Source organism: Leptinotarsa decemlineata, unplaced genomic scaffold (genome assembly GCF_025532065.1).
Source record: "Leptinotarsa decemlineata unplaced genomic scaffold, Ldec_3_MD MMD2_tig00026340_RagTag_RagTag, whole genome shotgun sequence".
Taxonomy (NCBI): domain Eukaryota; kingdom Metazoa; phylum Arthropoda; class Insecta; order Coleoptera; family Chrysomelidae; genus Leptinotarsa; species Leptinotarsa decemlineata.
The window spans coordinates 12,718,938-12,744,433 of NW_027412694.1; the positions used below are offsets into that span (position 1 = coordinate 12,718,938).

Sequence of the window (25,496 nt, forward strand, 5' to 3'; positions counted from 1 at the left end):
TCATTATTCAATAAATTATTGAATTTAGTTGGACCCCCATTAAAGAAAACTCATTTTGCAAAAGAACCCCTCGCCCCTGTATGCAGTAACGTTAAGATAAGTGGTTTGAGGACACGCTCTTATTAAACAAAACTTGAGAAAATTGTTAGTCCTATATTCTGATATGATGGGGTCTGGTCTTGAAAGTCGTAATTCGTATGAATCGTTTGTCATCATTCAGGTTCATGTAATAAAATTTAAAATTCAACAATGAAATACCTAGATATTGCTCGCTTCAACATGAACAGGGTATTTTAACAATTGAGGCAAATTTGCGGAACCGCAAAAATATTATTGCAATCGTTCTAATATGAACTCGCCTTAACTCTAATCAAATTTTTGGCATGGGCATAGAACCTAGTCACCTCCGAAGTATTAGTTCTGTGTTTTTGTATGTATACAACCAACGTTTCAGGTGATGTATTGAAAATTGCTCTCTTTTATTTACTTGTGTTTTGGAAGTTCGAAATTTCCCATACCCCCTTCTTCCTTTCTGATATAATGATAACCTGTTGGCATTGAGTGGATAGTTGACGTATTATCTGTTAGTTAGCTATTGCCGATAGGAAATCCGGATCATTTAAAAAATGGCAGTTTAAAAAACAAATATAATATCAAAAATGTTCTCAAAGGCGATAATTTTACTGTGTGTGATATTAAATTTAAGTGAAGCAAGCAATGTTACGAGTGTGGAGTATGAAAAATTTTTAGAAATACCAAGGTATATCAACTATGACGAGCTGACGAATCTCTTCAAAAAATTGGAATCTGAACACCCAGATTTGGTGAAGTTGATAACTGTAGGAAAATCTGTGAAAAATAGGGAGTTGTGGGCCTTGGAGATCCATTCCAATGTTCCTAATAGGACTGTGTTAACTCCCATGTTTAAATATGTTGCTAATATGCATGGGGATGAGGCTGTTGGTAGACAACTGATGATTTTTTTAGCTGAATATTTGATTCATAATTATGGGAAAAATGAAAGAGTGACTAAATTGGTGGACACAACTGATATTTTTTTGATGCCTTCTATGAACCCTGATGGGTATGAAAACTCAGAGGTTTGTATCATATTGATATAAGATTTTGGTAAAGTCATCAGTTGTGATCAGTTCACTAATTACTAAAATAAACAATCTGAATTGAGAATCACTTTTATATTTATTGATTTTGATCAATTTTTCTCTTTGTATATCAGATTACTGACTGAGTTGGGAATTTAATTTATGTTTGTTGATAATATTGTTAATCAAACAAATCTTCATTCACTTTCTTCACATATCACTGATTCTAAATTGGGAATTACATTCATAATTGTTGATAACATAATAATCTCAACTTTATTTCTCAATATCAGATTACTCATGCTAATATTTTGCCTGGTGATTTTTTGACATTATTTTATAACATAGGTACCATATAGGTAGGATCAAATCTAGTAATGAATTAAGGCATCTAATTTATAAAGTATAGAACAACAGCTTTTATATTAATAATATTCCAATTGAAACACTATTGTATTACTTATTTCATCTCTTAAAAAAATTTTGAAAGGTAAATTCAATTCAAGTGGGGGAGTTGTTATTTGTGATTTGGACATGTATATGAAAATTACATATACATATGAAAAAGTCATTATCAGTAAATGTCAATTTACCATTTTGCTTATTTTCCCCTAATCTGCAACTGATAATTCCACAAAAATCATGTTTAACTAGTCATTACTAGTTCCATGTTATCTTGAATCATTAGTAAAGCAATTACCACTTTTCCTTTATAGATATTTGTTTTTCGTCAGTTGAAGTAATGCATGAATATTCAATTCAGCCTACTAACTCAAAGGTGCTAAATCAGATATGACAATTTTCAATCAAAACTTTTTGCAGACTAAGACAGCAGTTCAAGCTGATAATGCTGCATGATCATATTTGATTCACTGTCTGATTTTCAATTGTAATCATTCAAAGTCTTGACACCTATCTTTTTTTTAGGAAGGAAAATGTGATTCAAAAAATGGATATGTTGGAAGGGAAAACGTCAACCATGTTGATTTGAATAGAGACTTTCCTGATCAGTTTGATGTATTAAGAGCAGGTAAAAATTTAACTGAAACTTATCAAGTACTTTTCTATTTTTAGACGAGTATGAGTTAACATATTTTCAGATAAAGAATTACATTTTTCAGTTTAACTATGAAAGTCGTATTAAGAAAATAATAAACTTGGTGTGTTTTTCATTTCTTCACAGATCTATGAGCACAGAAATTATTTTACTTTCTTTGGTTGGTGAAACATTGAGGACTTTGAGTTACTGTTACTCATACTTAAATGATATTGTTGAAATGGCATTACCATAAGTAATCAATTCTGTTATCTTGTAATATGTGGGTTGTTCAAAAAAATAAGGTAAATGTTTAAATTTCGTGGCTACATACATTCGATAAGAGATTTTTTAATTTTTTTATGTTGGTACACACTTCTCGGCCATATGTTCACAGTTTCAGCTGTTTAGCGTCTGTAGTTTGTTGCTGAGAGGCACAAAAGTTGTAAATGTTTTGCGTGTTCAGCGATTTAGGTTAATTTAAGGATTTAAGTCTCTAAATCAGAAAATGTTTACAAATGGTACAAGCTTTCCACAGAATGTCGAGAAGATGTGAATGACGACATCGCCGTGGAAGCCCCAACACAACTACATCTAATGTTGAGAAAGTGAAGGAAATTGTTATGGAGAATCGTTGAATCACTATTATGGCATGGCTTATGCCATGCGATTTTTGGACATGACAGCATGTAGCAACAACATTTGTTCCAAAAAACCATTGGATGAGTATCACTGAGGAATTGTTTAATGGCATCAACATCTATCCAGATTTGCTTAAAAGGGTCATAACTGGTTACGATTCATGGGTATATGATTTTATGACATCGAAACTAAAATCCAATTGTCACAATGGAAGAGCCCAGTTTTTCTCACCATTTTCTTCGATTAGCATGGCGTAGTACATCAGAAGTTCTTGCCACATGGTTATATACAGTCAGTAAGGAGCAGTATCTTGAAGATATATGCCGCTTTCGAGAAGCAATATAAAGAAAACGTCCAGTATGGTGGAAAAACAGTTTATGGCTTTTACATCACAATAATGCACCTGGTCAATTGTCTTTGCTAATTCGTAATTTTTGGAACAAAAACTACACCTTTATCATGCCTCAGGCACCGCATTCATCAGATTTGTTCCCCAACGACTTTTTCCTGTTTCCAAGCTTGAAGAGACCCATGAAAAGACGGCGGAGATGAAAAACGAATCGCTGGGAGAGCTCTAAGACATACCAAAAAATGTGTATCAAACTGCTTCGAGGATTGGAAAAAACACTGGCACAATTGTGTTATATCTGAGGGAGACTACATTGAAGGGGACAAGAGTGAAACTGATAAATAAATAAATATTTCTTGAGAAAAAAATTACCATACTTTTGAACAGACCTCGATTAAATTAGAAACAATTTCTTAAAAATTGTTCAGCTTTTGGACATGAATTCATTCTACAAGTGGCAATTCAAGTAGCGTTTGGTTTCGTTGACTCAAAGAATTGAGATGTAGTGTTGAAATGGCAATTGAAAAAAAATTTGTTTTTCCGTTAACCAGCTATCGCACCCCTGCAAACGATAACCCTCAGAAGTCAAAACTTGTGCAAGCTAAGGACTAATGAGGTCTTACCTTTTAACCTGTGATTCCTAACACAGGTTGAACTATAGCAAGTGAATAACTACAAATCATTGATTAATAGTATCCGGTGATAGTCTTATTGTCACTATAGTTTTGTTATAAATAAATATAAGTTATAATGTGTTATCTCAGATCTTTGTCTATTTCTATCTAATATGATATATACATACATACTAGTAGTTACTCTTAACTCAATACACCAATTCAACTCGCAATTGTAACTTTTAACTGTACTTTTAATAATTCTTTCTATCATTTCATAACCCCATTACCATTTTGATATTTTATATAAATCCTAGTCTAATTTTATCTGGTATCATTTATAAATATATTCTCTCCTAATACTCTCGTTATTTATTTGTAAATATCGAAACAAGTGAAAGATCACTTATCGATTACTACTTTGTTCATTGTAAATGAAGAGATGAAGACAAGAAAATACTTTTGATCATGTCCATTTTGTTATGTAGCATATCCTTGTAGTCAGTTCAAATGTTATCTAATGTCAATCATCAATTATTCAAATCAAATATATAAAAAAACTTCCTAGAAAATAGCCCAAACAAATTTCCACATGAACGCGCATGAACAAAGGGAACAGTTCTCAACAACAGTTCTCCTCAATAAACCAGAACGCTCTATATCACCTGCACATGATCCTGACGTCCTAGAACTTGAATTTCATAGAACCAGAACAAACTTATAGATGTAATTATATTACTGGAATATCGAGTTGCCTCAACAGACATAACTGAAGAGAATTCTGTAGATGAATTATCAGTCCTCTGCACCCCTGAAATATTCAAAAATTGGTTGGCTAATTCCCAAGGTTGACCAAGTCTCAACACATACCAAGATTAACCATTATTTATTACCTATATCTAATATGAACCAAAAAAAAATATATTTGAACATTTGTTATTTTAGAAGTTTCCTGTTATATGTGGTTTTGAGTTTTTTGTGGACTGTATTCGACTAAAATGGTACCACATTCACTACTAACGCTGTATTGCAAAAACTAATAAGTATAAAATACGAAATGTGTTCACTGCAAAGAGTGCCTATTCCAAGTGTCTTTGTCTGAGGATGTTGAGATGACAGAGACCCTTCAGCAGGTACTGATGCATGGAGGGGTATGCGCTGGGTGTTTAGCGCCTGGTTCTTCGGTGTTGCCAATATTCGACATTTCCTTCACAGTATTTTTATTTGAATGCAGTGAAATCTGGTCCTGATCTTTTATTCATTAAGTTACCTTAGCTTATGAATATTAATAATCCAAAATTGTTAAGGGAAACATTTGCGAAATCAGTCTTTTTTTTTAGGAACAATTTTATCAGGCAGACAGCCTGAAACCGTAGCATTGATGACATGGATTATTTCCAGACCTTTTGTCTTGTCAGGCAATCTACATGGAGGAGCTGTGGTGGCCAGTTACCCTTTTGATGATTCAAAGTGAGAATATTGTGAAACAATAAACTATAAATATATAAACACAAAATATTTCAGCTCAGGAAAGAAATGCTGTGTTGAAAGTAACTCTCCTGATAATAATCTTTTCAAAACACTTGCACTCACCTATGCTGAATCCAATCCTATAATGAAACCAGGTAATGCTTGTAAAGAAGATTCCTTTGAACAAGGAATCACTAATGGGGCAAACTGGTATGAAGTGAGGGGTGAGTTTTCATTTTTTACAATTTCCCATGAAAAGTCTAAATATATAATAAACATTTTTCAAAAGTGGTGTTTTAGATATTTATACTCATTCAATTCGGTGAAGATCAACTTTTCAGTCCAAGAAAGCTTTTCAATTTAAATTCTATTTTCAAAAAGATCGAGTCAACCTATGAAAAATTCAATGTTCAAACTATTTCACAAATATGAGACAGCCAATTTCATTTCTGTTTCATATAATGCAAAGCAGTGAAATTCATTGGATTATTTTGAATATAGTGTTATGATGCCTATATTTGTTATTACAGGGTTTACATCGAGGAATGCTGTATTCCAAATATTTACATTTGAAATTTCATTGAAATAAAAATAGATTCGGAACTCGGCTAACTTTTGACTCTAAAATTTGTATTTCAACTACCATAACTGAAAATAGATATTTTCTTCCTGTCCGAAAAGTTTTCTCACATGAAATTTCCTCAAAAAATTTTAGAATGGTCCTGCTGCTGGATGAACGAGAAACATCTGCAAGACTAACCTGTGAGGTATCTTGCAAAAATATCTATCTGATGTAATTCAATATACAGCGTGGTATTAGTCGGGGAAATTGTTGTTTACCGACAGGCATTTACCATAACCTACTGTGTATGTATTTGGGAGAGAAGAATATTTTGAGATTTTGTTTCGAAATATTGAATTTCTTATACAAATGTATCTTTCCTCGATACAGTCTTCAGATACGTTTTGATCTTCATAAGATTATTGTTCTTCAGTTGAATAAACTCAAAAGGTCAACTATAGTTTGTCAAATGTAGGAAGAGCTTTCTGAATTCCGTTATGGTCCTGCCTACTAGATGTGTGTTCGTTAGATGACTATGAGAGTAAGGGAGAGAGAGGATTATAATGTAATAATAATAATAATAGAATGCATGGGGTCTTCAATAACATTGAAGACCTTGGCTTACCAAATCACCTGTCCTTGGCTTTCCTCAGGTCAAGTGGGCTGAAGTCGGAAACTGAGTAGTTCATCATGGCTTGCCAGTGGTGTCTTCAACACCTTAGTCTATCACAGTCACGTGATTTGTATAGAGGTTCCTGATACAAAGTGCAGAGCCTGCCGCGAGGCGTCCGAGACCCTAATGCACTTGCTATCAGCATGTCCAGCATATGCAGTCTCGGCCTATATCCATCGACATAACGCGGCCCTAAGAGTGCTATATTACTATCTACGGCACTCTTACGGTATTGACGAGACACCGGTGTTGCTCTACGCTCCGGGGGATATTGAATCCGTTGTGGGGAACGAGAAGTACCGAATTTATTGGAACTCTTCGATCCCCACTCTCAGGCTCATACAAGCTAATAAGTCTGATGTAGTCCTTCTCGACCACCAGAGCAAGACGATATTTGTCGTGGAGTTTTCAGCTCCTGACGAGAATAATATCATCTGAAAATAGGAGGAAAAACGGATGAAATATCGAGATTTTCTCTTCGAACTTCGCAAACTGTATCCAGACTACTCTGTCAAGATAGTTGTTTTGATTATTGAAGTCCTCAGTGGAATGATGCCCTGTCTACTCTCGAATCTTAAAATCATACTGGCTTGCCGCACTAAGGCAGAAATCTTAGCCGCACAGATGCAGATGGCTGTCATTCTTGACTCACTGCGCTTGCTCAGGACACATGATTCTCGGACCCAATGCTCACTTATCCCACGGTGTGAGGAGTGGTCGTTGGTTGATAATGCTGGCGCGCCCTCTCAAATGTATCGGGGCTTCTAGGGATAGGGCCTGACCAGCTCAAACTACAGTTGAAAAAAAAAATTAATAATTCTCAGTCTCTTCCTAGATTTGACAAGCTGTAAATTTTGAGTGAAGTAATTCATGTCTGTGGTAGTTGTGAAAACAATTGTAACATAATTATGTGGAGAAAAGTGAGCAAACTCAAAATATCCTTGAAGAAGTTTGTCTCCAAGAATAAAAAACTGTAATAAAATGAAGAAAATGTGACATTGGTCCGGTTCCGATAATCCATTTTCATATTAAGAATTACATTATATGTATCATTTGCCATGATTTTTTTCGTGATTAACTATTTTCATTTTAATATTTGGTGTTAATTTAGAATTAACCAGCTAGATGGTGGTTTAAAAATGTCTATACTATAAAAAATACTATAACATGATAAAATCGAGAACCATGAGAGATAGAGTCGGCAAAATGAATAAAAAGTAGCCATTTTGGAGCTTATTCAGATGATGTTTCATAATTTAGGAAATTCTTATTGAATTCAGAGATATTTGAAAAAATACGAAATTCATCAATTTCCTTTTAATAATATGATATTGAAAGGTTTAGAAAAGCTATAATCATTTTAGTGTGAAATCGATCATACTACAGTATCAAATCATCTAAAAGAATAATTCGTTCAGGCCAGTCTCTACACCCTACACAGTAGGTTAATGGACTGACACCTATCAGAAAACAGCTACTCCCCTGGCTAATACCACGAAGGGCGTTGGATTATATCCGCCAACAGCATATGCAGGAATAACTTCAGTGAAGAATCCTGCACTGACACCTGTCGGATATAATCCAACGCCCTTCGTGGTATTAGCCAGGGGAGTAGTTGTTTTCTGATAGGTGTCAGTCCATTAACTTACTGTGTAGGGTATTGAGACTGGTCTGAACGAATTGTTCTTTTAGATGATTTGATTTATAGCCAGTCTTCAAGTATGCCCACTGACTATATGTGAAAAATTTCTTTCCTTATACGAGGAATTGGGCAAATTTCGGATATGCAGTTAGTTACCTCGTTCACAGGCAGATGGGACGACGACAAACCTGTTGTTTGTTTGAAGGTGATTGACAATGTTTCTTGATGAATTTCACTAGTTCGGACTTCCATTGTCTACTATATAAAATGATTTGAAATCCCTGAAACAAGTTGTTTGTTGTAGTCTTCAGCTTAGTTCGAGGAATGATACTTTGGTGGAATTCGATTTTCAATTATCGGAAATCATCGACTTTATGTTGATGATATACACTACCTTGCACTGACGAGTGGCCAAACAGCCCGAAACTGGTCTGCAAGTGTGTTCCGATAATTGAAAATCTATTGGGGCAGTTGTATCGCCAACAGCATGCAGGAATAACTGATAGGTGTCAGTCCATTAACCTACTGTGTAGGGTGTTGAGACTGGCCTTAACGAATTTCTTTTAGATGATTTGATTTATTGCCAGTCTTCAAGTATGCCCACTGACTATACGTGAAAAATACTACAGTATGATTGAATTTATTATAGATAATTTGTAGGTTTCATCTTTTATATTTCAACTTGATTTTAACGTTACAAGGTGAGTTGCGATGTTACTTTTATTGGATTTTGATTTTAATTGTATTGTAGTGTTTATTAGTTTGGTATATTGTTGGTTTATTATTATTGTAATTATTGTTCCATTATAACAACTTTATACTAATCACTTTTGCATTTTATTTTATTTTTATATAGAGACTTTGTTAACAGAAATTTATTCTTATGGCAGGCAATATGTTATTTAAGATCTTGAAAAAAATACATTATCATTGTCACTTTACAAGCTAAACAAGTTGCCGTTTAAAGATTTTTAATCTGACGTTTCATCTCCGAGAAACCATTACCACTTATAATGTAATGTAAGTTACATTTTTTTCACATCACTGTTGTATCACCATAATCGTTTAATTAGTGAATTCTAAATAATGAAATGGGCAACTATTTCCTGAATTGACTAATTTTGTATCTCTAGTGGTTCTCCAATTTTTCCGGATTCTCCTTCTTATCTCGAAAGCATTGTACTAGTAACCTCCCAGGCACTTAATATTATTATTTTACTGTTATATTCTTCAGGTGGCATGCAAGATTTCAACTACGTCCATTCTAACTGTTTCGAGGTAACTTTCGAACTCAGCTGTTGTAAATTCCCTTTGGCAAGTACTCTGCCTCAGGAATGGAGGAACAATAAAGAATCTTTACTCCGATTTATAGAGGCTAGTCATTGGGGTGTTAAAGGGCTTGTGACTAATGAAAGAGGAGAAGCTGTGTTAGATGCTGATGTGGTGGTAGTTGGTATCAGTCATAATATAACGACATCCAATAGAGGAGAGTATTGGAGGTTACTTTTGCCCGGTACTTACGAGATGTACTCTACAGCATATGGGTGAGTGTTTTATCATTTATTTTCATAAATAAAGTTTTGTTTCCATTCATGAGCAATCTCTACTCATAAACATTTCAAATCTTGATCCTGATGTAGTATTAAAAGTTGGTTCCTTCAAATTGTAATTGTTCAAATTATTCAAGACCAGTGTCTGTACCTGACTTTCCATATATTCATTATTACTCTTTATTAGCAAATAATGCTCTTCATATTACAGTCAGTCACTTATAAAATACAAAACAAAAAATATAAAAATAGAGACAAGTCACATTTTAAAAACAAGAAACTAGAAAACAAGACGAATTATTGATGACTATTACTTGAAATATATTCACTACATTTTGTTTTGAATTAATTTAATGAATCACAACTTTTTATATGACTTGGCAAATTATTAAATGCAATCAGACCAGAACTATACAACGAGTCACAACCTATATGTTCTCTGTTGATATAAAAATTTCCTATTCTATTTCTAGTGGAGTGTGTATGAATACTACTTGTGTAGGTTGACTGATCACCACTCAGATAATTTGGCAACATATTGTGTTACATTTTAAATATAAATATTAGCATATTCAGTGTTATCCTTTGTTTAGCAGACATAAGAGACAGTTTTCCAACATATATTCCACAGATGTGCGTTTATTAGAATGATGATGAGGGAATCTTCCAAAGAAAGGAAGGAAGTAATCAATTTGAAAATAAGTAACTCTATACATGGATGTGTAGATCATACAAAGAAGTAACTTTCAGACACAAACTGAAAGAACGTCCTGAAACAGCTACTTTCATATAAACATTGAATTATACGAAAGAAAAAAATTCTTTCGAAACAAATACTTCTATATGAACACTGAATTATACAGAAGATGCTTTTCTCTATTCAGTTTGTATTTCAAACATTCGTTGTGGAATAAAAATCAGATATCATTCACATGAGTAATCATGTAATCGTAATTCATGAATGAATTGTTTGTATTTTCTATAATGTTATCCAATTTGGTACTGAAGAGCCTTGGGGCAAGTGTCTTAAGGCGAAACATCGGTGTATACCAGTGAGAGTGACAGTGTTCCATGTAAGTGCAATTTATTACCATTCATTCAAAGTAGAACTCATGTGAATGATATCTGATTTTTATTCCACAACGAATGTTTGAAATACAAACTGAGTAGAGAAAAGTATCTTCTGTATAATTCAGTGTTCATATAGAAGTATTTGTTTCGAAAGAATATTTTCTTTCGTGTAATTCCTAAAAATATAACCCCTTCAATTTTAATATTGCCCTCATGGATCTGTTTTCAAGCTTCTGTAGTCTGTTTAGATTTTCATTGCTCACAAAATAGAGTAATGTACTGCAATAGTCAAAGTGGGATTATTGATTTATAAATTGTTAATTTTGCATATTCACTTATTTTATTTTTCAATCTATATAAAAGATGAATTTTCGTTGCTATTTTATTCTGAATATAACTACAGTGCACATTAAGGTTCAATTCTTAATCTAATACCACTCCCAGATATTTAAAAGTTGTTACCCTTTCAATGATGACATTATCAATGTAAAGATTCAATGACAGCTGTTCGTCTTGCTGTTGTCTTAAACGATATTTGCTACCTATTAACATGCATTTTGTTTTATTAACATTTAACTTGAGGCCGTTGTCACATAACCACTCGTTTATATTTGATAGTTCCTAATTCAAACATTCTGAGATTTCATTGTAAATTGATTAATCATCTGACTCATAATTGTATTAAAAATACTTTAACAAATCTTTGATAGGGTATTGAAGGGACTTTCACATATCAGAGGTAACTCTTGAAATATAGGTTACTAAGGTGTTCATGTCTTATCAAAACATATTTAACTTTGATTAGTATACCCCGATCTCAATATCTTTTTTAACAATCTCTGACATGAATTGAAGCGAAAAAAATATAGGCTGGTCAAGGAAAAAACTCAGCAATGACTTGCATGAATTATTCAACTGTTGGTAATGTTTACTGGTTTAATATACATTTAATCTAAAATATCTTAAAATAATAATAATAAATGTCATTTGTTGGTGAATATCAAGGGGCCATGACCGAAGTCCTTTAGCCAGTGTAGAGTTTTTAAATATTTACAGTAATTTTTACATATGCTCACATAACAGATTTGTGAGGTACATTATATTTGTGAAAAAAAAGTATAATAAATTATGAGTTAGATCTGATGTTTTTCCAAATAGTTTTTTTCTGGTATTTGAATTTGATTGGTTGTCCTTCAGCTCTTTCCCTACATAATGCCTGCAGGGTCTTCAAGTTAGTTTTTTTTTTTAAATATTTAAATGCAATTCTAATATTTATTACTGATTTGGAAATAGGATTTCATAATAATAATAAATCTTTATATTTTAGTTAGAAAGCATTAGTGTATGAATACATTCAAGCAGTAACTGACAAAAACATCATAATTAATATTGAAAAGAATTTAAAGGATATGAACACAGTCCTAAGTTATTAATATAAAAGAAGTGAAATATATAATTATATAGAAATATAAAAAATTCATAGAACCTACCGACTTAATTAAAAAGGACACAACAAGAACATATTAGAAAAAGGTTAAAAGTGTCATAGTACGAATAACAAATGTTATTTGAAAACAACAGCGTAAATATAACATGTGATTGTCAAAAATAAAACATCTTTATAAAATACAGTATTATGTCATAAATTCACTGATACTATAACAGTTTTTCTCAATAATTAATGCTTTAAGTCTGGATTTAAAAATATTAATATTTGAAGATGTTTAGATAGAGACATCGAGGTGATTAAAAACTTTGCATCCCATATATAAATGACTTTTTTTGGTATAGGTTAGTTCTATGCAAAGCAGGCACAAGAAGATTTCTGAATCGAGTGCCATATTGATGACCTGTTCTATTGAAAAATTTATCTTTATTTTTGTATATGTATATACACAGTTCATTCAGATACAAGTCTGTCACAGTTATGATCTTTAGTAGCTTGAAAGCCTCTCTACATGACTGCCTCCAATTTAGTCCTGCAACAATTCTCACAGCAAATTTTTGCAGAGCGAAAACACGTGACCAAGAGGTACTTGTACTCCAGTCATAGATACCATATCACAGATGACAGTTGATGTTTGCATAATAAACGGTAAATAGTATGTTTTCGTGACAATGATTTGATAAGAACTTTAACGCATAACAATATTTTCTTAACTTTTCACTAAGTATATCGATGTGTGGCTCCCAGCACAATTTATAGTCGATTGTTAGTACAAGCAATTTAGTCGTTTCACTAGCATATACATTCCTTAAACATTTGAAACTGTTCCATAGTTCCGCTCAAAGTAAATTTCATCAAAGAGGTTTTAGATACATTTATCATTAGACGATTTAATTCTGACCATTCCATTACTTTATTGTATACCATTTCTGATGTTACCACAAGTTCAGTAGTATCTTCACATGAGTAGATTTATATCATCAGCATATGATATTACTTGGACTTTAGAGATGTCAAGAAGGAAATTAATGAGATCATTAGCATACATTAAAAATAACAAAGGTCCAAGAATTGAGCCTTGGGAAACTCTCTGCTTATCAATGAGAGATTGGCTCTGAGTTGTGTTGATGATTACCCTCTGAGATCGATCAGTTGAGTATGATTTCATTAAATTCAAGGCTACACTCCTTATACCATAACACGCAAGCTTGATTAATAAGAGGTCATGATTAACACAATCAACTGGTTAACGGAAAAACAGATTTTAAACAGATTTTTTAAAGGCCTGCAGTCAATAAATAGCCCACATATTTGGACTTTTCCAACCAAGGCTGTTATTACATTTTCTTGGAAATTATATAAAGCAATTTCAGTACTTTTGCCATTTGTGAAACCATGCTGATTTGAATATAGCAGCTTATTCATAGTTAAAAATTAAGTTGATTTTATATTCAACTCATAAAGCTTGTCAAAGCTTGATAAAAGACTTATTCCTCTATAATTTCATACACTACTCAACAAGTGAATAATAGATGTAAACTGCTCGACAGTAAAACAAATTTCATGGAGAATCAAATGGGTGTTTTGTAGTAATGTAGAATGATGTGAAACACCTCGACTCTTTTATTCAAATTTTTCCACTTCATTACTCACTTCTTGTCTGTTTGGTCCAAATTTGGCAATCGATTTGAAAAAAAGTACTGATTAGCTAAAAGGATTTGCAACTTCAAACATAGCTCAGAACTGGATAAAATGCAATATTTTTGCAAATTGTATAATTAATATAAAACTTATAAAATCGAACAAAGTTCGGAAAGCGTGTCGAAGAATTTGAAACTAATGAAAAGAATTGGTTTGCTTGTCCCACCCAGCCGGTCCTCTTTAGATGCAACAACATTGAAACATACATGTAAGCAAGTGGTTATTCTCAACTGAATAAAGAATAATACTATTTGCTTTTTTACAAGTGCCACTGGAAAAGTGTTCATCTTGAAGAATATTGCACAAATAGATGCCAGGTTAGCCTGCAGGTGGTCACCCTGCCTGTATCGAAACAAAATTCAGCTAATTGATTTTAGTTAGGATGCTCTTGTAACTTGATTCCTGTTTTCTGAGGAATATTGCACAAGGATTTTTTTGATATGATCCAATACCCATCATGGCACTAGAAAGGGGAGTAGTTGATCTGACAGATGTTTGCCATAACAGCCTACATGGGGACTAGAAAAGGGGGAAACATCGGTAGGCAGCAACTATCGTTTCTAAACTATTTCCCAAAAGATATCTAAGCTAAGTGCCAGTTTATGAATATAATAATAATCAAAATTTTGATGACATCAGTATGCCATACCATTAATCAATGAAATACTTCCTAGAAAATTGGAATGAGTGTAAAGCTATTGTTGTTGTCTTCAGTAGAGGTAGTAGCTTTCGTCATTTTTGCAAACATTTTCTTCAGTAGTTTGGAGTTATTTCTGTTACTTGAAGATGACATTTCTCTATAAGTAGTTCGATCAGATTTAGGTATAAACAAATAAATGACCATGTTTGCGTGCAGAAATGTTACTCTGTTTCAAGTTTTTTTTTCATCGCTATCCTCTCCTATATCTCATTTTAACGTTCAAATGTGGTCATGGTACAAAGTTCCAAAAAAAAACGAGCCTCCAAATAAATCCATTGAACACTGCTTGTAAAAAATACGATATTGCATGCTTACAAAATCAATCACTTGAAGAAAGGCCCAAGGCTGCTTACATGCTCGGATATGAAGCTTGGAATACAGTAGTTAGGCAATGTCTTACACATTCACCCTGAAAAGGAATAATTCTGTTCTCTTTGCTGATATCACAAAATCTATTCACTTAGATCCCGAATCTGAATTCCGTTTGGCACTTATTACATTCCATTCCTATAATAGTATTCCAAAATGATAATACCTACGGGTTCGTATGAGCTGACAGATACCTATTGAAACCTATTTATGAAAAAGAATTATTCCAAAAACTGTTTAACCGGATCATTACATTCTCTAACTGAAACCCAACAATAATACGCTATAGTGTGGGTTTGATAGAGAGAAATTGTACTTTTTTTTTGTGCAGCTGAGGAATATTGGCTCATACATAATCGAATAAATTAGTCTAAAAACCTAGTAATATTGTCAAAATTCGTAAATGGGAAATCCGTAACATTTTCTAACAAATTAATAGGATAATCTATCTCTAAAAGCGTGATATTCCCCTTTATAAAAAATTGCCAGTTATTGAAATGATACAAAAAATAAAATTCGCCTTATTTTCCAATTCCGTTAAATGTTGATGAGCAATCCTCAGAAACAGTAATTTGAACAGTAGATAAGTACAGATATAATTGAATTTCATTGAAGAAATCATCATAAGGACGAGTGAAAATGAATACTGCTTGAATTATGATTTAATTGTTCAATATTATTATATAGTTCAATTTCTCTAGGAGAATAGGATTTGAAATCTTCTCGCTTAAATAATTTATTTTAACGAACACGGTTTCCAAATGTCAGAACTGCAACACTCTTCTTGAAGGGAGTTTTAACAACCAAGTTGGCATCTTCAGAAGATGAAGTAGTCTACGTCATCAATGTTTGTTTTGGATTTATTTCACACCAGAGGTTAAAGAAGTCTATATGAATTTTGATGTTATAGTTGAGTAGAATGAAACACCTTGCTTTATTATATTTCAGCTATCAATCATCTGAGAGGGTTCAAGTAACTGTTGAAAAAGGCAAAACGAGCAGGCAGGACTTCAAATTACAACTCCTACCACCTGAACAAGGTAATGAATATCGAATAAACACATTATCTGAAAATTGGTATTGGTCAAGATAACTCACAAAAATGTTGGGATATATTTTCATGTGTGTTCAAAAGCAAGAAAAGCTACTCGAGTTATTGGTTATGGGTTTAATTTTGTAGAGTCGTATTTTGTAGTTAAACTAACTGTATTTCTGTAATCTTTTGAAATAATGATCAAATGAAGAGCAAAAGTCTTGAATACTACTGATATCGTTGACAAAATACTCAATAATATGTGCGAACAACGAGTAGGGGGAGCAAGGAAGAATATTTCAGTATTGATTATCTGGGGATATATTTACTCGTACAGTAATCAACATTAAACTAATTTTTCTCAACTAAGATCAATAAATAAAAATATTTCATTTCAGATGGATCTATGTCTTATAATGGAGGAACACGAAACGAATGGTTTTGTTATCAATTTGTTCTTCTCGCTTCATTCTATTTTTTTCATAACAATATTTCATTCATTGGCGTATGAGTTCGTTTTCATTAGTGTTGTATGAATATTTTTGTTGAGTAACTACCACAATTGTTATCTCAAGCATCACTCAAGTCTTCTAGTAAAAAATACCAGTTAAATATAATTTTTTTCAAAGAGTCAATGTCATTATCATCTAAAATTCATACATTCATAATAATTGTAGCTGATACGATTAGTTTAAGAAATTGACCTCCTTGTCCCCTCTCTCAGTATGAATGAAACTGTGGTGAATAAGAAGTAAATGTTGTTATACAGTATTTGATAATTATAATTTACTTTCTGATTTCTCTCTACTAACTTTCAATTTGCACATTCCAATAAAATACATATGTTTGTTTTTTACGGTGCTCTGTTTATGTTCTTCTATTCAATACTATATTGTAAGCATAATTGAATATATTGAAGACTCAGCAAAACAAATTGTGCTGAAATTTTTGTTTTGTTCAGTTTAAATTGACTGCAACAAAGTGACTTTCGAGTAATTACTTCAATGATGATGAGAATATAATTTCCAGATTTCAACTTCTTCGTTGATCTGTTTCTTTTATTTGAAAGTTATTTTTATTTTGGTGATATTCATAAAGAACCATTTGGTTACTGACACAAATCATTCTGAAGGGAATGTTTCTCGAATATCATGATCAAAAGACATCTTATGAACAAATTTATTTAAGTGTATGTGAATAATTGCGAATAAAAATAGTATTTCACTCTTTGTATAGTTATTTGTATTTTTGATATTTCTATAATTATAATAAAACGTTGATGAACATGTGTATTTTATTTTCCTAGAAATTGCTCTGAGCTTATTTCTAATATTCTCCTTTGCACCGATATAATGCTTCAATAACATAAGGTGGTATGCAGTATTAGATGAATCTTAAGATTTTTTGTTTTGATGTGCAGAATGGGGGGTTCCAAGTATTGGGATAATTTTATCTTTGTTTAAACATCAAAATTAAAAATTATTTGGTGATATTCAATTAAGTGATATTTTTTTCTCCATGCCTCTTTAGTCAGAAAGTGGGTTTCATTTTGAAATAAACAGGCATTAACTCTGAAGGAGGTGATTTTTTATTAATTTTAACATTTATGTGTCATTGAAACCAAATATCTTTCACTTTGTCAAAATATGTATTGTCCATTTGAAAACCCGCTTCATTTGAGGACAATATTACATAAACTTTCTATTAAAGGCAATAGTTTTTTGTGAATTTCCAAACAAAATCATGTTGAAGAGTGTCTCACACATTTAAGGAATTATTTCTAGTACTGACAACATTCACAAAAGTTTTTCCAAGTTATTTCATACCAAATACTTTGTTCGATTATGAACATTGGCTCGATTGTATAATGACAGTGAATTTTTTTCCGATCATTTTCATCTTTAGATAGTTACACATTCAACTTTTGCAATCCAACCTATTGCAGGTCTCTTCCAAATACCGGAAATCGATAATACTACTATTTACGACAAATTCGGGTTTTTACTTAGTGACGAATCCGTTTTCAAACACCACCACTATGAAGAGATGATAAGTTTCATGATCCAGTATCATAAACTTTATCCAAACATAACGAGATTGAATTCTATTGGCACCTCAGTGCAAGGACGAGAGCTACTTGTGTTTGTTATTAGCAGTACTCCTGATAAGCATGTGCCAGGTAAGTGAAATGATTTTTTACTTTCATCGGTTCGGACTTCCATTATCTAATATGATATAAATTGATTCAAAATCCCTGAAAGAATCTGTAAGAAATTAAAAAGATTAGCTGAGCAATAACAATTTTATTAAGCAAAAAACTGAAATTACAATGAAATAACATACAAGCAACAACCAAAAAAAATAAAAAACGTAACTATTAACACGAGCTGAAAAATTTATTAACAAGAAATGGAAATTGAAAGATTCCAAACCAAGTTACTTCACGACGTTTCGATTGTTAGTATCCACAATCGTCTTCGATGTGGGATTCAATTGAAAAAATTTGTTCAATTCATTATTGATAAACACATAGTGAGTTTTTTTCCAAATTTTGAGGAAGCATGTATTGATTTCAGATGTTTATTCCAATTATTATTTGTTAACAAAAATATTTGATGTACCAATCAACTGAGTCTATTATTTGAATCTTATGAATTGAACAGATTTAGAATTTAAAAGCTCGTAAGTAAAAATCAAAACTATTTTTTTGTTTGCATTCAGTATAAGCAAAACAAGAAAAATCTATCAAGAGCAGAAACCATTTTCTGTGAAGCTTTCATATTTATCTTACTGGGAATTCTGTAGCTCTGTTACATCAGCAACGCAAAGTACAGAAATCGCATTTAGAAAATGCCAAAATTAGGTACTTTTTAGGTACCGAAGTCAAAAATTAGGTGCTCCGTAACTTACACTGCAACTCAATACTGAAAGTTGCGTTGCTAGCATTATGTGATGCTAGCAACGCAATAAAATAATAATAAAATAATGAATGTTAAGGGAACACTATTAGCTGCTAAACGGTGAGAATCATAAAATTTTATAATTAATAAACAAAAGCTTCCAATTTCGCTGAACTATAGATCTAAGAATCAGGTCTCTCGAAAACGAGGACGAATGCTCTATCAGGGATAAACTAAGCGTGATAATAAAGTGCTAATTAGGTGCTTGCAAGAAATTAAGATGACTGCGAATAAGCGAAAAAAAAAATTCGAGATACCTGATTTGAGAAAAAAAATGAACAATATGCAATAAAGTCTTGAGATACTCGTAAACTAATACATAGACAATCAAAATAAAGTACTAATTAAGTGCAAACTAGATATTCATAGTAAAACTATATTCTTTAATGCCTATGGGGCTCATGGATTTGAAAACCACCATGACCGATGTACTGAGTTTTTATAGTACGTTATTTAATGAATGAGGGCAAGAAATTAAAGTGCTTATTAGGTGCTCACTAGATAAATGATAGTAAACCTAGATTCCATAATGCCTATGGGGCATTATGGAAAACCACTATGACTGATGTACTGAGTTCTTACAGAACGTTCCTCGATGAGTAAGGATATGAGAATAAAGTGATAATTAGGTACTCATTAGATATTTATAGTAAATCTAGATTCCATAATTCATATGGGGCATCCACGTCGAACCGACCGACCGGTCTGTAGCCGGGCGGTTCGACGTGGATGCTTTGTTCACTCAGTCAATCGGTTGATGTGTGAATCGATGGTTCAAGCCCCAGGCTGAACGCCCAATTTTCACTTGCTATCTTCCAACCCGTGTTAGGAATCACACGTTAAAAGGTAAGACCTCGTTAGTTCTTAGCTCGCACAAGTTTCGATTTCTGAGGGTTATCATTCGTAGGGGTGCGATAGCTGATTAACGGAAAAAACATATTCTAAACATTTTTTTAATGGTGGTTATCGGGTCCATGGTGGTTATCGGGTCCATAAGACCCAAGAAATCAGTCATAGTGGTGCCTATGCCTATGGGGCATTATGGAATCTAGGTTTACTATTATTTATCTAGTGAGCACCTAATTAGTACTTTAATTTCTTGCCCTTATTCATTAAATAACGTACTATAAAAACTCAGTACATCAGTCATAGTGGGTTTCAGGTCCATGAGCCCCATAGGCATTGAAGAATCCAGTTTTACTATGAATATCTAGTGAGCACTTAATTAGCATTTTATTTTGATTGTCTATGTATTAGTTTACGAGTATCTCAAGACTTTATTGCATATTGTTAATTTTTTTCTCAAATCAGGTATCTCGAATTTTTTTTTCGCTTATTCGCGTTCGTTTTCATTTTAATTTCTTGCAAGCACCTAATCACCACTTCATTAACACGCTTAGTTTATATCTGATAAAGCATTCGTCCTCGTTTTCGAGAGACCTGATTCTCAGATCTGTTGTTTAGCGAAATTGGAAGCTTTTGTTTATTAATTAGAAAATTTTACGATCCTCACCGTTTAGCACTTAATTAGCACCTTATAGTTTTCCCTCAACATTCATTATTTTATTATTATTTTCATTGCTAGCAACGCAACTTTCAGTATTGAGTTGCGGTGTAAGTTACAGAGCACCTAATTTTTGACTTTGGTACCCAAAAAGCACCTAAAAAGTACCTAATTTTGGCATTTTCTAAATGCGATTTTCGTACTTTGCGTTGCTGGCGTAACAGAGCTGAATTCTGTCCTTTCACTATCTGAAAAAATGAAAATTTCAAGGAAAAATTTAACAATTTTGTCTATTAAAAGAAAGGCTAAGAATTTACCATGAGTTGTTCAAAAAAAAAGGTGAATGTTCAAATTTCGCGGGCTATGTGTATATGGTTATGATATCGAAACCAAAGTCAATACCAAAAAAAAAATCACATTCGGTCGAATGCCGAGGTTTTGATCACTGTTTTCTTCGATTACTAGTGCATCAAAAGTTTTTGCCACATGGTCAGACGGTCAATAAAGGGTATTATCTGAAGTTATGTGCCACTTTTTTTAAGAACATTATTCAGATAATACAATCATGGTTACAGTCAACATTTTAAATAGTATTTGAAATAACAGCACAATCAAAAAAATAATCCAAAGCAGCACCAACATGCTGGTCTTGGAAAACTAGCTAAAAACAATATAATAATACTTTATATAATACAACAAAATAATACTAACAAGACTCACTTAAGAATCCATAATACAAATGTAAACAAAATAAAAATCTAATAGTAATCTCTTCAGAGAAATGAAAAGATTTAAGCTGTTCCTTCGTTGAATATGACATTGTCGTTGTTCGGAAAGTGACAAAATTGCAATAGATGAATATCACTGAGCGAATGTTTCAAAAATCAATAAACTTGACATATTTAAAATTCCATTGACGTCTGCAACTTATAGTTTAAATATGTATCTGTGCAATTCTTAGTTATTTTTTGACTTTTTTATTCCTCTTGAATGACAAATTGTCTGCCTGAATAATAGTACAGGGGTAACATCTCAAACTGAATAAAAAAATAGATAGTATGGTACCTGATTCGGCGAAACTCGTGGTAATTCTAGAGATTGTGGGACATCAAAAATCACTCAGCAGTGATTGGTGTCTCGATCGATATGATCAGGACTATTCGAAAGATCATCTTATTCACGAACCTGGGCAGATTGTAACTGTTTGGTATGCTGATACAGAGATCACAATCTAACTTTACAATATATCAATTCAAAGATATCTCGGTTTGGCGACCTCGAAATCTCTCGTCTTTCAAAAATAGGCTGCATACAGGAATAGGAACAACGTCAGTTAATTGGTTAAAATATTTGATGTCTCTACTGCGACTTTTTGTACTTTGTCAACCATATTGAATAAACAGAGATATAAAATGACTATGTTAATCTAAACCATATATTACTACTTTTTTCAACATTAATTTTATTCCGAGGTTTAACCATCATGGCTTGCTGTCCGATGACTACCTTTTCAGCTTCGCAAAGCGTATTTATGTCTTGTCAGGTAATCAGTTGTTGCCTGTTGTCCTGTTCGTTATTCTCTAATGTCTTAAAATGGGGTTCCATATTTGATTGAGGTGCACCGCTTCTTCTTTTCGGTTGAAATTCTCCGTGTGTTTGTGGATCTCTATTGCCTCCCGTACCAGTCGGCTATGGTATACCTGGTTGGGGGCAATTAGTTCTGTGTTTTCAAACAAAATTCTGTGGTCTCCTTCACTAAGTGCGTGTTCTGCCGCAGCTGACTTGTCCGTTTGGCCTAGTCTGCAGTTCCTTTTATGCTCTTTTAGTCTTGTTCCCATGGATCGTTTGGTGGTTCCGATATATACCTTTCCACAAGTGCACGGTATGCGATAGACCCCTGCTGCTGATAATGGGTCTCTTTTGTCTTTAGCCGACCTGAGGCTTTGTTGTATCTTCCTCGTGGGTTTGAAAACTGTTTCGATGTCGTGTTTGCCCAATAGTTTTCCAATTCTGTCCGTGACCCTAGGGATAAACGGTAGATATGCGCGTGTAACCATCTGATCCTTTTTCGCTTTCTGAACCGTGGTGCCCTTCGGTTTCATGGCTTTTCTGGTCTCGGAGGCACCGTATCCATTCGATCTGAAGGTCACTTCAAGGTATTTCAGTTCCCTCTCCAGATGTTCTGGTTCACATATTCTCTGAGCCCGTTCCGTTAGAGTGGAGATGACTCCTCTCTTTTGGCTAGGATGGTGGTTCGATAGTGTGTGCAAGTATCTATCTGTGTGGGTTAGCCTGGTACCACATCGTTCTAGTAGTACATCTAGGAAAGCTATCCGTCGGTTTCAACCGAAAAGAAGAAGCGGTGCACCTCAATCAAATATGGAACCCCATTTTAAGGAATTCGAGAATAACGAACAGGACAACAGGCAGCAAGATTGTTAATGTTCCAAGTTCAAGTGCAGGAACGAGTACAGGTACAAATGCAGGTACAAATACAACTGATTACCTGACAAGGCATAAATACGCTTTACGAAGCCGAAAAGGTAGTCATCGGACAACAAGCTATGATGGTTAAACCTCTGAAGAAGCTAGCCACTATCGTTGCATTATCATTTTTTAAATGTTTGGGTTATTCAGAAGCAAAACTATTCAGTGTAACTATTTTTCAGGTTCGAAGTGGCTAGCTTTTTCAGAGGTTTATATATCCTGGGTTAATTTCATCGGACATTAACCCAGGATGTATAAACCTCTGAAGAAGCTAGCCACTAGCGCTAGCGAAACGTCAGGAAGTGAAAACTTCGGCCGAAAAAGCCTCAACCATTTTAGCAAAACTATAGTTTAAGAGTCTGATAGCCGCTTTTGAAGTTGAAGTATTCTTTAGAATTCTAATTTATCCAGAATGACATCTCGAACTACAATCAGATGACAATTACAAAACACAATATATACAGTATTGAGTAAATTGAAACTTTCATAGATGAATATTTCTTTGATATTATTGTAATTTCATATAGATGTTTTCTTATGAATTATCAATAATATATTTATCATCTACCATAAAGACTATAGAAATAACCTAAACAAAAAATAAACAATTCAAACCATATACTGTTTTATTAAACTGAATACATTTCGTTAGTGGCTATACTGTTTATTTAAGGAAAACCCGAATTCAAATATGTTGCTAACATGCATGGAAATGAAGTGGTTGGAAAAGAACTTCTGCTAGTTCTGATAAAATATCTTTGCGAGCGTTATGGTATAGATTCTAGAATTACCAGTTTATTGGATACCACAAGGATACATCTGTTACCAAGTATGAACCCAGATGGATACGAAATATCGAAAGAAGGTAGAAAGGAGAAAACTGTCATGAAATTACAAATTATAAATTTTCTATGGTTTTAGGCGATCCTTCAAGTCTTCTTGGGAGAAACAACGCTCATGATTATGATTTAAATCGTAACTTTCCAGATCAGTATGGTGTAAATAAGGTGTTGTTTCACAGTATCAGCATTATTTCAAAGTACTGATTTGTTTTCTATTATTTTTCAGTACAATGAAATCATTCAGCCAGAAACCCAAGCCGTCATAGACTGGAGTCTGTCAGAACCTTTTGTACTTTCTGCTAATCTTCATAATGGTGCCTTGGTGGCTAATTATCCTTATGATGATACTCCAAATGGTCAAATATCTGAAAACCTCACTCCAGATGACAAAATATTCAAATATTTAGCGCACACATATGCCAGTGTAAGTAAGAAAAAGCACAGCTAATTACATATCCGAATGCTAGTACAGAGAATTCATAAAAAGTGACATGGAAATACTTATATCATATAACGGGAAATGTTTGCCTATTGAAATAATCACTTTTTATTTTAACTCATTCAAGCTGGAAATGGGAATGCACTGCATTTTTGAGAGAGAAGTGAAGTTGATAACTTCTTAGGTGAACTTGACATCTATATCAATGAAATGAAATGAAATGCTTTATATAAATAGGGTACATCCTAATAATATACAACAATTGTAATAATGTTAACATTAATATACATATAATAATAAAAAAATCTGCTAATATTTATTAATAAGTACTACCTACAATACTACAATAATTAAAAATACAAAAAAATATATAATAATTTGATATCACCTTAATGGTCTCTTGACCATGTAACCTAATCGGTTAGCTACTTATCAAATTAATTTCTTTTTGAACTAGTAATATAATAAATCATCAAATCGGTAACTGAGCGAGTTTGTAACTTCCATATTGGTTTTTAGCCATTCAGTAACCAAAAGAGCAACTTTTTAAATCAGAAACATAGTACCTTCTCATATTACAAAATCATGCAATCGGTTACTTGTCAAATTAGTAACTTGCCATATTGGCATCTTATTCAATCAATAATTTACCAGATGTGTAACCTAAATCGGCAGACAAGCAACACACCAAATTGAAATCTTATTGAAACAGTAACTTAACAACTCATCAAATAGATAACTGAGAGAATTTCTAACTAACACCATTGTTAATTAACAAATCCACATATTGCATAATTTGCAACTTACCAAATCGGCTTTTACCCTATCAATAACCAAATGAGCAACTTACTAAATCGGAAACAAAGTAACTTTTCAGATAACGAAATTATCCAATCAGTAACTTATCAAATTAGTAACTTACTGGATCAGTAACTTGCCATATTGGCATCTTACTCAGTCGATAACTTACCAGATGTGTTTAATAATTTCCTTTCAAACAGAATAAGACTGTTAGAAGATTTTACATTTTCAGGTAGGCTGTTATGCTAAATAAATCCTGTAAAAATTAATGTTTGATTATTTATATACAAATTGTTTCTTATTTGTGTAGTGTTCTCATTTTATTTAAATCAGTTGTGTATAGAAGAGTGAGACAATATTTGAAATGTGGTTGTATAATGGTCTTATGTATTGTTATTCGTGATTGCATAGTTTAGTGTTGTGACACTCTTGTAAAAAAATATAATTTTTTCAAAATTTTGTTCTGTATGTAAATAAAATGGTAATTCTTTGATAAATGCT

The 25,496-nt window shown here is 32.9% G+C and overlaps 1 protein-coding gene across 1 annotated transcript in view; it reads left to right on the plus strand.

Moving 5' to 3' along the window:
• Window positions 1-512: 512 nt before the first annotated feature.
• svr (Carboxypeptidase D svr) overlaps window positions 513-25,496 on the plus strand; it is a 60,938-nt gene continuing 35,954 nt past the window's right edge. Inside the window, exons 1-10 of the mRNA XM_074183440.1 lie at window positions 513-1,100; window positions 2,031-2,133; window positions 5,085-5,214; window positions 5,269-5,438; window positions 9,326-9,635; window positions 15,878-15,969; window positions 17,908-18,141; window positions 23,587-23,778; window positions 23,835-23,920; window positions 23,982-24,179. Coding sequence (XP_074039541.1) covers window positions 660-1,100; window positions 2,031-2,133; window positions 5,085-5,214; window positions 5,269-5,438; window positions 9,326-9,635; window positions 15,878-15,969; window positions 17,908-18,141; window positions 23,587-23,778; window positions 23,835-23,920; window positions 23,982-24,179 — 1,956 coding nt within the window. The 5' untranslated portion in view covers window positions 513-659. The remainder of the gene's footprint in view (window positions 1,101-2,030; window positions 2,134-5,084; window positions 5,215-5,268; window positions 5,439-9,325; window positions 9,636-15,877; window positions 15,970-17,907; window positions 18,142-23,586; window positions 23,779-23,834; window positions 23,921-23,981; window positions 24,180-25,496) is intronic.